General features: G+C 37.2%; 1 protein-coding gene across 33 annotated transcripts in view; it reads left to right on the forward strand.

Moving 5' to 3' along the window:
• The window catches only part of Appl (amyloid-beta-like protein), a 452148-nt gene that overhangs the window by 19736 nt on the left and 416647 nt on the right, over positions 1–15765 (forward strand). For 6 of the 33 annotated variants that reach the window (XM_073974888.1, XM_073974886.1, XM_073974904.1 and 3 more), the window contains exon 1: positions 6350–7263. The exons of 12 other annotated variants lie outside the window; for them this stretch is intronic. In XM_073974888.1, the coding sequence (XP_073830989.1) occupies positions 7198–7263 (66 nt within the window). In that variant the 5' untranslated portion in view covers positions 6350–7197. Of the gene's footprint in view, positions 1–6267; positions 7264–15765 lie in introns of those variants that run through there. 15 more of the 33 variants (XM_073974913.1, XM_073974897.1, XM_073974884.1 and 12 more) reach the window with 5 other exon arrangements.

The raw sequence follows: 15765 nt of genomic DNA on the forward strand, positions 1-15765 counted from the left end.
TTCCACTCAACTAGCCCAATTGCTTAACGCGAGCACTCCTTGTCCCGATAACATAACAACACAATGGCAAAATATTGCCCACTCCATGCAAACAGCCGCAAAATCCATACTTGGATTCCAGAGACCTCGACAAATGAATTCATGGTATGACCAGGAGTGTCGTGCTGCTAGCGAAGAGAAAAATGCGGTATATAGAGCTACTTACAATCAGTAGCAACGCGTAGCGCACGAGAGAGATATCGGGAGAAAAGGAGAGAAGAGAAACGTCTTTTCCGCAAGAAAAAGAGAGAAATGGAAAAGCGGGAGTGTGAAAAAATCGAGTTGTACAGGAGCCAGAATGAAGTCCGAAAATTCTATCAAACAGATGGCTTTGGTAGAGGTACATCCTCCTGTAGAGACCAGCAAGGTAATCTGGTAACAGATACAGATAGCGTGCTCAGGATATGGAAGGAGCATTTTTCCAATCTGCTGGTATCCAATAGTAGCGAAGACGATGATACCACAGATCCAATCCCAGAAGATGGTATAGAATGTATACCACCCGGCCAAGATGAGATAAAAACAGCAATATTTCGGCTGAAGAATAATGAAGCAGCAGGAGCCGATGGCTTACCAGCCGAGCTGTTTAAAACCGGAGGCGACGCGCTGATAAGGTGTATGCAGTTTACGCATTGGCAGGTGTAATTGAAAAAAAGGCGTCACAACAACACCTAAAGATAACACATTGTATTATATCATGAGTTTGGCTGCGGATTTATAGTTGATCCGAAGTTAAAACATATGGTATCCAGCTTCATGCCAGTAAATAAAAGCAATACGGATAAAAGCAAAATTCTTCAACATCAACTTTATTTTCCCTCATGCTCCCACTAGACAAGGAAAAACAGACCAAAGATATATTTCAGTAGCGCTTAGAAGAAACATATGGTCATTGTCCTGCCCATGACATTACAATTATTCTAGTCGATTCCAATGCCAAAATTGGAAAGGGGAATATCTTTGGCCCAACAGTCGGGAAATTCAGTCTCCACAGTGAAACATCTGACAATGGTATGAGGCTGATAGACTTTGCAGCTGCAAAAAACATGGTAGTTAGCAGTACCAGATTTAATCATCTCGATATTCATAAGGGCACCTGGCTGTCTCCAGATCAAAGAACAAGTAATCAAATTGATCATGTTGTAATAGATGGAAGACATTCATCCAGCGTGTTGGATGTACGATCGTTCCGAGGCGCAAACATTGATTCGGACCACTACCTTGTTGCAGCAAAGGTACGTACCCGTCTAAACGTTGCAAATAAAGCACGAACAGACACAACGCGGAAGTTGGACATCGATAGGCTGCAAACACAACAGATAGCCACAGCATATTCCACTCAACTAGCCCAATTGCTTAACGCGAGCACTCCTTGTCCCGATAACATAACAACACAATGGCAAAATATTGCCCACTCCATGCAAACAGCCGCAAAATCCATACTTGGATTCCAGAGACCTCGACAAATGAATTCATGGTATGACCAGGAGTGTCGTGCTGCTAGCGAAGAGAAAAATGCGGTATATAGAGCTACTTACAATCAGTAGCAACGCGTAGCGCACGAGAGAGATATCGGGAGAAAAGGAGAGAAGAGAAACGTCTTTTCCGCAAGAAAAAGAGAGAAATGGAAAAGCGGGAGTGTGAAAAAATCGAGTTGTACAGGAGCCAGAATGAAGTCCGAAAATTCTATCAAACAGATGGCTTTGGTAGAGGTACATCCTCCTGTAGAGACCAGCAAGGTAATCTGGTAACAGATACAGATAGCGTGCTCAGGATATGGAAGGAGCATTTTTCCAATCTGCTGGTATCCAATAGTAGCGAAGACGATGATACCACAGATCCAATCCCAGAAGATGGTATAGAATGTATACCACCCGGCCAAGATGAGATAAAAACAGCAATATTTCGGCTGAAGAATAATGAAGCAGCAGGAGCCGATGGCTTACCAGCCGAGCTGTTTAAAACCGGAGGCGACGCGCTGATAAGGTGTATGCATAAGCTACTTAGCACCATCTGGCAGGAAGAACGCGTACCCGACGATTGTTTCCCGTCCACAAGGACCGAGATAAGACCGTATGCTCCAACTATAGGGGCATAAGTCTTCTCCCTATTGCCAATAAGATAGTGTCAGGGATATTGTGCGAACGACTAAAGCCAATGGTCAACGAAATAATTGGACCATACCAATGTGGCTTTAGATCTAGCAAGTCCACCATTGACCAGATATTTACCCTGCAGCAAATCCTTGAGAAGACCTAAGAGATGCAGATCGACACATATCACCTTTTTGTCGATTATAAAGCAGCTTTCGACATTCCCCTCCGATCAATGTCTGAATTTGGTATCCCCGCAAAGCTCATCCGGCTTTGTAAGATGACTTTAACTGATACTAGGTCATCAGTTAAAATTGGAAAGAACCTCTCCGAAGAATTTTGTACCAAAAAAGGTTTCAGGTAAGGAGACAGCCTTTCGTGTGACCTATTCAACATTTTGCTGGAAAAGGTAATACGAGATGCAAATGTCAAAAGAAATGGCACAAGTTACACCAATAGTCACATGTTACTTGCTTATGCTGATGACATAGATATCATGGGACGATCAGTAAAGGAAGTAACTGATACCTTTAGGAAGGTGGAAGGAGAATCTGCGAAAGTCGGTCTGGCGGTAAACGGCGAAAAGACCAAATTGATAGTGTCGACGCGCAAACGTCCATAGAGCTTGGACCAACTGTGGAAGTTGGTACCCATAATTTTGAGGTAGTTAAAGACTTCGTCTACCTCGGCACTGCCATAAACACGACAAACAACATCAGTTGTGAAATAAGAAGAAGAATTGTATTGGCCAACAGATGCTACTATGGTTTAAATAAGCAATTTAAAAACAAAGCCACATCTCGTCAAACAAAAATTAAACTATACAAAACGCTGATACTGCCCGTGCTATTGTATGGCTCCGAAGCATGGGTACTTGCGCAAGCAGATAAGGCAGTGCTTGGTGTGTTTGAGAGGAAAATTCTTCGAATGATCCACGACGTCGACGTCGTTTGAACCACGATCTATATCAGCTATACAAAGACATGAATATAGTTAAACGTATCGAGATGCAACGATGGCGTTGGCTAGGCCATATCATAAGAATGAGCGATTATGAACCGGCTAAAAAGGCGTATGAATATATGCCACATGGCGGTGCACGCAGAATCGGCAGGCCTAAGCTTTGAAAATGAAAATGCGCGGTATTCCAAAAAGCGAAGCGAAAAAGAGAGAGGAATGGAGATCTTTTCTTAGTTCGGTCTATGGAACAAATGTTCTGTAATGGGCCAGCTAAGTAAGTAAGTATTTGGAAGATTCCTACCTCAATATTCCACCGGCTGAAATTCGGTATTTAATCTTCGTTATATAACCTCCTTAGAATTGCCACTCCCAATTTTTGCTATTTTGAAGATTTGAAGATGATTTAAATTTGATATTTAGTCTTCGTTGGAGGTTTAAAACTTTCCACCAGAAATTGATCGGTATAGGTCACACGGTGCTCTTGAACCAACTTTAAATGAAAGGAGCTTACACCTGGGAAGTTTTTGCGGATTCTGTAACTACAATGTTCATAGATGAGAAAAATAAATAATAAATAAATCGCGGCCAAAGTTCACATTTTTTGGGGTTTTTCGGTTTTCACGATGTTGCTTGGAAACCGCAAGCCCTATCTAAATGGAACTAAAGAAAATGTTGTAGCAGTTGAAAGTGTCTACATGATTGTCTTGATGTCAAAGTTCACATTTTTAGGTTTATTTTAGGTTTTCGCGATTTTGCTTCGAAACCGCAAGTCCTATGGCAACGGGACTAACGAAAATGTTGTAGCTGTGAAAATTCTCTAGTGGATTGACCATTCCTAGGTTTTACAATTTTTTATATATAGATGTACAGTAGGCCGGGGCGATTTGAGAACCTTCATGGCCCTTCGCGTTTCTTATTCCTGGGATTGAACTGAGCCAAAAAGTCCACTGGACCATATATCTACCGTGAAAATCGAGTCTCCCGATTTTGACTTAAATTTTTTATTGACGTTTTTTGGATATTTTGGCATATAAGAGCCAAACCATTGAGATTTTCGATCCAACACAAAGACAAACATTGTAGCCAAGACAGTAATTGAAAACTCTCTAATACATCGCAAAAGTATTTGAACGCTCCTTCAGGCAGTTTAGGCCTTAAGAATGTGCAAACTTTTCGGAAAATGTCGATAAATGACATTGTGCTACAAAAGTTGACCAGAAAAATATTCAAGTGTTCTGATGCAAAATTATATCGTGTTGGGATCCATAGACAACGGCAATGCCTTTAGTTCGTTTGGGTCACTTCGTTTTATTTTTTTATAACGGTAAAAGTAGTGAAAATCTGGGTTTCTTACATTTTCAAATTTAAACGGACATATCTTCTTTTTTTCACAACGGATTTCTATTGATCCTTCTTCCTTCTAAAGGGGGACTAGAGAAAATCTTATAGCTGTGAAAATTCTCTACAAGATTGGCTTTCGTAATTTTTCCTAGGTTGTACCATTTTTGAGATATATACCCAGCAAAAATTCGGATCCGTTAGTCATTATGTAACCCATTACAAAGTAATGTAAACAAAAATACTACTTAAATTACTCCTTACTAAGTTATGAGTACGGTGGCACAGAGCTAGAGTATCCGACTTCAAATTAGAGTGTTGTGTGTTCAACGCTCAAAGCCGGCCAGGAACTTTTTGTAAAAAAATAAAAAACAATGAACACTTAGTGGTGTACATGTAAACATTGAAACAATCCTTAATGTTCGTGTGCGTGGCCTATTATGTAGTGTGTTCGGCTACAAAGCAGAAGTTCGTGTGTTCAAATCCAGTTAGTGGCGAAATAAAATAAAAATATTAAGTGTGTTGAAATTGAAAACAAATTCCACCTAAAATGTTCTAGTGGTCATAGAATAACTAGTAATTCAGTGTGACATGCCCATGTTAAAATAATGGGTTAATAGGGGGATTTGTAAGTAGTTACGGCTGCCAAAAATCCGTTACAAACCCCATTATTTTGGGAGGATTTTTTTGCTGGGTAAGTTTAAGTTGGGAAATTGCAGGCATGACATTGTTTTATAAGGAGACGATACAGTCAGTGAATTGTCCCAATTTGAACTTCTATATATCAAAAATTTCAAAACCTACGAATATATCATAAAGGACAATTTTGTAGAGAATTTTCAGTGCTACAGTATTTTCGTTAACTTCATTTTTATATGTATTTTCGTTATTTTGAATGTTTTAGCCAACCTTTAAAAATTTTCCCTGTTTTGGAGAGAACAACGATGGTGCCACATATGAGCTCTTTTATCGGAAATATCATCAGTTATGATATTCTGCTTTGGCAAGAAAGAAGAGAAAGAGCTTAGTACTTTCAAAAACGAAAGGAAAGTAATTGATGTTATTCACTTCAATACAGTTCGTGGTGGAGGGTATAAAAAGTTCAGCCCGGCCGAACTTAACGTTTCTCTCACTTGTTTGAACTTTGTATGGTAGGCACCGGAAGTAGTGAACTGATACGACCCATCTACTTAGTTGATCTATGTTTGGACAAAATATTACGATGAACAAAGTTTCAACCCAATTGGTTCGAACCAGCCAGGCATCCGGACAGGAATAAATCAACCCCAAATTGTTTGAAATGGATTTCGCACAAACATATTTGATGTCCAAAACCATCATTTCGATGGGGCATATTTTTATGGTGAAAAATTGTAGCCTGAAGACAGAGCGTAAAAAAATACTTTATGGAACGATAGCAATACCAAAAATTCTAGCAGTGATTTAACACTAACGCAATTGTAAAATCAATATTAAAATCAAATCAGAATTTTATGCTGACCAAAATTGTGTAAACGTCATTTAAAATTAATATATCCATCATCTTAAGGCGGAAGTCCTTTTTACCATTCCCTGTTATAGAAGTATCTTAATGGAATTTGTCACCAAAATATTCCAATTAGATCTAAAGGATACCACTTCACTTTTTGGCCATTTCTTTCAACACCAACCCCTAACTGCTAACCACAACGAAATGTGTGGCAACATTGGCACACAGTTGCACATTACCGTAATGTCCTTCAACCCCTAAATTATGCCATATCCGTTGTTTTTCGAACTCAATATTGGTTTTCGAAAGTCTCATTAGACTCTTGTAGTAGATTATTTAGCCTTCTCTGTCACTCTCTGCTCTCTCTGCTCCACTTGTCGTTTTTGCTGCCGCAGCGGCTACTGCTGAAAGGCTCGTAAAGGTTAATGATGAGTGCAAAATTTTTCCATACACCAATCGGATTTTGTAGACGCATCTAGGCGCATACACACCGAGAGAGTTGAGCTGACTTGACTTCAAGCTAAGAAAAAAATCTACTTTAAAGTAAAAAAATCTATATTTTGTGTGTTTCTTTGTGTGAGATTTTGTGAACCTAAATTTTTTGTCACATCAAAATTGAAAGGCAAAAAAGAAAATAATCTAACAAAATTGAAATACCAAACGAAAAAGTGAAAGAAAATTGGAAAAAATATACCAAATAGAATTGTGTGAATAACTTGCAGAATATTATCCCTTCGTTTTCCACTGGGGAAAAGTGTAGGACACCCTAAACTCCTCGGTAATAACCACCACCACTACCACCACTATTGCCGCCTGTGCCATCATCACCTCAACGAATTTTGAGGGGAGCAGGCGTCAGTCGTCGTTCATTTTTTGTGCTCCTTGGATGAAAGTAAAGTGAAGTTGTTTCCATTTTTTGTCCGTGGTATTTTCTATAATTTAACGGGGAGTGTCACAGCCGAAAAAAGAAAGAAATTTTAAAGAAACCCCTATTGCAAAAAACAAAACGATCTCCTTCTATTTTGTGCGGAATAATTCAGTGTTAAAGCCAAGAAACCAAAAAAAAATTATCACTGTGAAAAACGCAAAAAATACCAAGTGAGAACAGAACATTTACGTCATATTTTCTTCTAGAGAGAAAATTGTGAAAACCGAATAGAAAGAAAGAAAAAATCGAATTTTCCCTGCTAACCTAACGCACAGATATTCTTCTTGAGGAGAATTTCCAATATTTACAACATAACGACAACCATCAACCTAACCTATTTGGATCTAAAAATGTCGAGGATATTGACGTGGGGTCTATTGGTCTTAATGGCCGTAACGGCGACATCACAGGTACAGGTAAGTGTTAAATAGAGGGCCAACAATGGTCAAAAGGGGTTTTTGTGACTCATTTCATGCTAAAAGAAAATGTGTGTGTTTTTTTTTTCTCTGATTAGACTTATTTTCTTTCTATTTCGCTTTGTGGGGAGAAGAGAAAAACCAACAAAGTGTGTAACTGTGTGCGTGTTTTTGAGTTTTTCACCACCACCACCACTATCTGCTTGTCGTCCTTTTTTCGGTCGCTTTTCATTTAGTGTTGTTGTGGGTCTCGGTTTTTCCCTTTTTTATTGCCGTTTTTCATTTCAGCTGTCCTTTAGCTTGACTTGTGTTTTCTTCTTCTTCTTCTTTCTCTTCGAGTATTTTTGTGGTGGCTGAAGAATGAAAGACTGGCAAGAACAGTTGTCTGAATTATAAAAATATTGATGTTGTTGTTGTTTTATTTCATTTTTAAGTATGTATGTATGCATGTATTTTAGGCAGGGTACGGAAAACCGTGGTGAAACTAAAAAGAAAAACTCCACAGTTTTTCTTTTTTTTTTTCAAAACTCTAAACAAAGTTTTATTGGTTAGTATATATGAGAGGGTTTGTATGTTTGTATAGTTGCGTTTTGTATTTTCTTGCATCATCTAATGATTCATAATTGTTCTAGAGCCTCAGAAAACAACAAGAACAACAATAAAGACACCATAAATATCGCAGACAATTTGTCTGCCAATAATCTATTTCATCATACCACTGTGATGTTATCGATTATAATTGTCTGGTGGGCCACAATGTGGCCCAAAGTAATAATGAATACAAATGATAGAACCAGACCAAGAATAAATACAATGATTGCATTGAAGCAATATTATTCCGAATAATAGCAAAGAAAAATTTAATTTTTTTCTGATTTTTTGAAATTTCTGAATTTAAGTTTTGATTTTTTGTGGCACCGCTATAAGGATTTATGCCATAGCGTTTACAAGGAATGGAAACTATCCAAAATTAAAAATTGTAGTTTAATTGTTGGAAATTTTGGCTTTAAATCCTTGGAATTACATTGGAATTATTTTCACGAGCAAGCTAATTTCAAAGCTTTATACTACATATTGCGATCAATATTGAATCATTTTAGAATAGAGAATGTTCATATTGTGGCAATCCCATAATTATCTGCAAAATCGATTTATTGGATAAACCGACCGACCAATTTCCATTCCAATAATTTTTACGTTGTTTATTCCAAATATGCGACTGCTCCAGTGCACTTTGGATTTGTTCAACAACAAAAATCTTAAAATTCAAATACCCATTGGCCAAATACCCATTGTTGTTGTAAAATAAAAACAAAAACATGCATTTGAAAGAAGAAAAGTTCGATGACAGCGAAGCCGCTCCATAGTCGATTTGTCTGAAGAGCCTTTGCCAAAGGCGAAACATGCATGTCACATAGTGGTGGTTGTGCGGATTCAAATCGTCGGCTTTCCTTTTTCACTTGCATCATTAATCATTAATTAATTAAAAATTAATATTAAAAATAATATTTGCCAACAGAGATATATCCTCAGCCTGTGAGGATTGAAACTTATGTACATCTATAGGCAGATAAACTACCGGTTACACAATCAAAGTAATTTTCAGATTTTTTGGCCCGTTTTCGACGTACGAACTTGCCGATAAAAGTGTATATTTCGATGAAAGTTCAAAAGTGTTGCGTAGGAGGTACCTGAAGGAATGCATCGACATGATCCATTTTGGAAGTGGATCTTATTTTGTAAGTCATTTCACTTCCATTTCAGCTGGTCACCGTATAACTTACAGGCTTTGGACCACTACGTTCGGAAGCATGGACTTGCGCATGAAAATCATAGTATCGCTGTAAACAGGACCACAAGGAGTAGCATCGGAATAAATTGCCAAAGGATATTCGAATAGACCGTAAGAATATCCTTTGGAAATTTATTTCCATGCTACGCCTTGTGGTCCTTGCACTTAAACATAAAAGTTGCCCATTTTTGAAGTTAAAATACATTTGGACAAAATATTAGGAAATTCAAAGTTTGGACCAAATCGGTTGATCCGTTCAATATATATAGCAAAAAGTTTGGAACTTTTGTGAAGGAGATACCTGAAGAAGTGGACCGTTTGGTCAAAGTAATACGAAGGATAACTGGACCGAAACGGATTATCCGTTCAAAAGTCATCGTGCGCTTCTTCCACTGCACATGGTGCCATTGGAATTTTTTGTAGAACTTTTGGGCCATTTTCTCAAGAAGTATTGACTTGCCCCTTGTATCCTCGTAATGGGGGTATAGAATACAAGTGGCTTCAACAAAAATCAAAGCGCTTCGAGAGTCTTTAAATGAACTTATCCGAAATTTTGTGTGGGAGATACCCGGAGGAGTGGACAAGTATGGTCCATATTCGAACCTGATTTATATCTGGTAGATATATATGGTGCAAAGTATGGACCAAATCGGCCACTCCCTTCAAGAGTTATCGTGCGCACAATTTTTCCGAACATTTTTGAACTTTTGTGGGGGAGGTACCTGAAGGAGTGGACCGATATGGCATATCTTCGAACTTAAACTATCTTTTGACAAAATATTACGTAGGCTAAATTTTGCACCGTATCGACAGATCCGTTCGAGAGTTATCTTGCGTTCCAACAACTACACACGGTGTCATAGGGGTTTTTTGCACCTTATAGGCTATTTCTCAGGAATTATGGACTTGCCCCTGATGAAACTTGTACCGTCGTATGGGGGCAGTGAATACAAGTTGCTACAAGAAAAAAAAAACAAAGCGATTCGAAAGCAGGCCCTAAACTAAACTTTTCCGAAATTTTGTGTGGGAGGTACCTGAAGGACCGGTTCAGTCCATATTAGAACGTCATCTAAGTTTGCTAGAAATTTCACGATGTGCAAAGAATGGACCAAACCGATTACTCCCTTCAAGAGTTAAAGTGCGCACAATTTTTCCAAACATTTTTGAACTTTTGTGGGGGAGGTACCTGAAGAAGTGGACCGATATGGTCCATCTTCGAACTTAAACTAAGTTTAGACACAATATTACGAAGGTCAAATCATCCGCCCGATAGACAGACAGACGGACGGACATTGTTAAATCGACTCCAAATTGTCTGAAACGGATTTCGCCCAAACATACTTGGGGTCTAAAACCATTATTTCAATGTGGCACATTTTGTCCGTATGGAAGTGTATATACAGTTGTCAGCATAAATTCTGAGGGTATAAATATTTGATTATTTTTGGACACTTTAATGTTGGACCACGCCAAAAAAATAATCTATATTGAACAATTTCTTAAATTTTTAAAATGTTGTTAAATTCTATAAAGTAAAAAAAAAAATTCTCGGAAAAAATCGAAGCGATATTAAATTTCTATATTAGGAGATGTTAGAAAAAATTTAAAACGTGCATTATATATGGAGACAATTTTTTTGCGGAGAGGTTTCCTATGCAATAATAACCCTTGTTACACTATGCAACACTGAAAATGCAAACAAGTTCTAGTATGCATTTTCGGTCAGTATCAGCTAAACTATTAGGAGTTGAACGCAGTTGCAAAAATATTCCAAATAAAGTTCTCAACAATTCTTCAGAACATTCTGAAACTCTAAAATGCTTACTTCATGTTGTTTTAGCAGTACTTTGCATCATATGTTTTGCAACACGTATTTTCAACACTGTTCACACCAACAGTTTATTCTCGCATTTCGGATTCCACTACATTATTGACACATTTATTAAATCATCGTTGAAAAATATGCTGAAAACAACGTGATAGAGGCATTTTACAACTATGACATGTTCTAAAGAGTTGTGTATTATATTCCAAAGAAAGAAAACTAAAAGAAAACTTTAAGAAAAAATTAACGGTTTTGGAGATGTGGTGTAAAATCTATACAAATTATGGAAATTTTCGATAATTTATAAGATTTGAAGCAATAAATGTAGTTTTTCGAGTTCATTATTTGTCAAAATATTTTATTCTTGAGCTTATCTACAAATTTACTTCAGAGGTCAGATGAAGATTCACATAGGTTTCAGGGATATAGCCCAGAAATTCTTTAAAAAGTCAATATTTAACCATGTTAAGATGGGGCCATAAAATCCAAACTGGATCTGATACAACAAAACATGATAACTCTCGGGCGGATCAACCGGTTTGGTCCAAAATTTGGTTTCCGTAATTTTTCCCCAAAATGGTGCGCACGATAACTCTCGATTTGGCCCAACAGTTTTTTCTTGTAATATTTAATCTGTACATAAACAGAGTTCAAATGTGGACTATATCGGTCAGCTCATTTGGGTACCTTCCACACTAAAAAAATGCAGTTTAAGGATCATTTATTGATCGTTTTGATTTTTTTTTGCAGAAGGTTGTCTCAACGGCTTCTAGTACAATCACCAATTTTTTTTCGGGGCAAGTCCATACTTTCTGAGATAATGGCCCAAAAGCTCTAAAAACCCAGCCAGTTCCAACATAAATGACTGATGAGCAAAATTTGTTCGGAATGTTCACCATCGTTAAGATAAGTGTCCCAAAAGTTTCTGTATTTTTTGTCTTCAAGTTCTTACGTTCAAAAAGTCCACTATGTTCTGAAAACACCCTTAATACATAATTTTTGGGGAAGTGGTTGTTTAGCCGGTATTCGATCTGCCCATAGATGAAAGTCTCAATTCACATAGAATGAGGGTAAAATCACTGCCACTGAGACTTTTTTGCTTGTTGTATGGCAAATTACATGTATGCCAAACACTCAAAATGCTTAAGATATGCCAATGCCGATATATTGGATAATATGAGAGATGGGACTACTTCCACTATGTACCAATGCCTCGGATCCACATGTCAGTAGAAAGGCAGTTTCAGGGTCTTGTGAGAATTGGTATTATTTTTTAACTTGGTCTATGTTTTGAAATAGACTCTATTCCCAATTTTTTATCGACATTTTGGTTGGCTTTGTTTGCCATTTAGGGTTCCCAGTGGTCAGAAAATTTCCCCGCAACAAATTATGGACCATGGTACTTTCGCAACAGAAAGAAAGCTAATTATTATGTTAAAGTTCAAAATATTTCATAGGGGTATAGAAAGTTCGTCCCGGACGAACTTAACGCTTTTTACTTTTGCTAATATAAAATTTACTGGGATATGCATCCCTTACTGGATTAATCTTTTAATGCACTACTCCATTAAGGGGTTATGGTCACTTACTGAGCATTAAAAAAGTAATTTTTCATGATTTTTTACAAGAAATTTACCAAACCTTTTTCGAAGATTCAGCAAAAATTCGGATCCGTTAGGAATTATGTAACCCATTACAAAAGCAATGTAAGCAAAAACAACTATCTATGTTACTCCTTACAAAGTTATGAATACGGTGGCACAGAACGTCGAAAACGTCATATACCCGTAGAAAATATATAAAAAGTAGTAAAAGTCATAAACCTCAAAAAATTTATGTTACCATCATATTTTTGTCACTTAAAATTCTGCAAGCCTGCCTTTGCTTTTGAAGAGCGTCCGTACCTTTTTTAAAATAACTGAAATAATTGAACTTGCCATCTTCCTGCCAGCATTCCGGAGACACGCCAAGAAAGATCTTTGGTGAACTACACAAACAATTTCCATAGCCTCATTGTGATTACGTTTTATCGCGTATGCCGACACTTCGGAGTGACTTCCAAGGCGATTGTTTACATTTATTTAATGATTCAACACATTTTATATCGACACCTCCAAATAATAGTATGCTAAGTCTAAAAAGTGAGTTTTGCAGGAGAAGCTCTCAAAGTTTAGAATTTTTTTTAAACTTCAGTACTACGCTAAGTCAATATTTGTTTATAACTTCTGTTCGGATTGACCGATCATTACCAAAATTAGACACAATTTAAGTTAAAGGACGTTCGACACCTCCAAATAATAGTTTGCTAATTCTGAAAAGCGAGTTTTGCAGGACAAGCTCTAAAAGTTTGGAAATTTCTTTGACCTTCAGTACTATGCTAAGGAAATATTTGTTTATAACTTCTGTTCGGATTATCCGATCATTACCACAATTTGACAGAAATTAAGTTAAAGGACGTTAAATATAAAAATGTAAAGAACTTGAAAACATGCTAAGTCGACTTAGCATACTATTGTTTGGAGGCGTCGATATTTAAAACAAGTAAGCGAAGGCTATAGTCGGACGGGGCCGACCATGTGATACCCTACACCACAACCTGTAGGAATTAGCTATGTGCAACCGCCTTGCACGCTGAATGAAAACTAGGTCACATATCAATAAATTAATATGAATCCATTGATATAAGAGAAGCCTCCCTTGTCTTTACTGGGATGTTTGTGGAAAAATATATAAATTTTGCATTTCTAAATAATATTAGAAAATTGGAAAATTCACATTGATTAGCCCCTCCTGCTACATCTTTAAATTGTCTTTGAATATCAGGTTCCTTTTTGGAATATACCTAAAATAAAAAATATATATACCATGCAATGTATTGTATATTTGATAATTGGGAAAATTGCAAGTTTATTGAAGATCTATCATCCAAAATTGTGCACTTGTACCTCACATATGCTTCGAAAATAGTTCATTGATGATATACCCTCAGCCTCTGCCGTATAAAAATATATTTATTTTGTAACACGAGTTTGCTGCAAAATACGTGGAATCTGTAGGCATCGTAATATGGGTCTATACCAAATCAATTTTAGTAAGCTAACTTCTGAGTTTTGAAAATTTTTGAGAATTATTTTTTCAGATTTGTAATTTTAGTTGGAGCAGGCAGGGTTTTTTGGAACTTCGGCGGCGCAAGTACAATCTGCTGAAAAAATTCAAAACGATTCGAGAGGACTCTAAAATTTACCCTTTCCGAATTTTGTGTGGGAGATACCCTAAGGTGTGGACCGATATAGTCTTATCCGATCTATATCCGGAAAGAATAATAATATCTGGAGCAAATCGATTGCTCACTTCGCCAGTTATCGTTCGCACAATTTTTCGAAAACAATTTTGAACTTTTTTGGGGGAGGTGTGGACCTACATAGCCTACATTCGAACTTAAACAAATCGGTAGATCCGTTCGAGAGTTATCGTGCCCACCAGTCAGCTAGACATTAAGAGAGGCAGATGAACGGACTTCAAATTGTCTGAATCGAATTTCGTCCAAACATACTTGGGGTCTAAAACCAATATTTCGATGAGACACATCTTTGGTCGTATTTTGTTTGTATTCCCTTTACCCTAAATCCTGAGGTATAAAATAGGTGGCGAACCCATGTTGCAATATTTGTATAAAAACTCCAATTTGACAACTGAACTGAAAATTTCTCTGTCATGGTAGAGACAATTTGTAGTATGGGAGGAAATTGTGGTTCTCTACACAAAACCCATTAAATATTAGAAAGTAGGCCCGTTATCTAGCAGACACATTTTTTCAATTTGGATCAGGGGAAAGGTCAGTAGTTAATATTCCATATGTAGGCTGCTTTGCCGGTATATGCCCTCCAGGAATATGGATCAAAAATAAAATTTGTATATTTTCCATACAAAAGTAATGGTCTATGTCACCCGCTAAATAATATCAGATCATCATGCACAGTTATAGGCATTTTCTTCTACCTAAACTCTTACGTCGTGCAAAATTTCGTGACTATTGAGCTATAGTTGCGACCTCTAGAGTGTTAATTACTACACTGTAGCTCCGTTATCTGATCACGTACGTCAACGAATTAGACATCAGTGCAAGAGATCATCTTCTAAATATAACTCACGAGGGAAGAATGTGTCTTTCAGGAACAAAGATATAAGCTGTATTAAAATTTTTTACAATTTTCACACAAAAGTTCTGGTCCATTTAACCCTCTAAATATTATCTGATCGTCATCTCAAATTGTCATATACTCTTACCATATTTAAAATTTCGAGGCTATCTGACTATTATTGCGACCTACAGAGCATCTACAAAATCGGATAAAAATTTCGTTTTTGGTCCATTTCACCCGCTAAATATTTCACGATCATCACCAATTAAAATAGCGATCTATTCTGATGTGAAACCGATCTTCATACCAAATTTCGTGACGATCGGTCAATAATTGCGGCCTAGAGTTTGATTACAATTTATAATGGACAGACGGACACACGGACGGAAGGACGGACGGACACACCTTTGGTATACCACATTGGGGTCTCCGACGAATATTTCGCGGTGTTACATGAATTTTTATCAAAACAAACTTATAATACCCTTTCCACATAGTGGTGTAGGGTATAAAAAGCAGGTGTGGTCGGGTCTTTAGGCCCCAAGGAAGTACCTGGATTGTAGATTAATTCGTAAATTTTTAAACCGATGCATTTGTTATATTTGTAAATATAGCGTTATTTTTTAAATATCGCATAGGGGAGGTACCGCGTCCCCTCTGGATTCCAATAAAATTTGTAGTCTGTTTTGGGGGCCATCCCTGTACATTCCATGACAATTTCAGGGAAATCAGTTCAGTAGTTT

The sequence above is a fragment of the Musca autumnalis genome, unplaced genomic scaffold (assembly GCF_047663935.1).
Source record: "Musca autumnalis isolate F117 unplaced genomic scaffold, ASM4766393v1 scaffold_3, whole genome shotgun sequence".
NCBI classification, from domain to species: Eukaryota; Metazoa; Arthropoda; class Insecta; order Diptera; family Muscidae; genus Musca; species Musca autumnalis.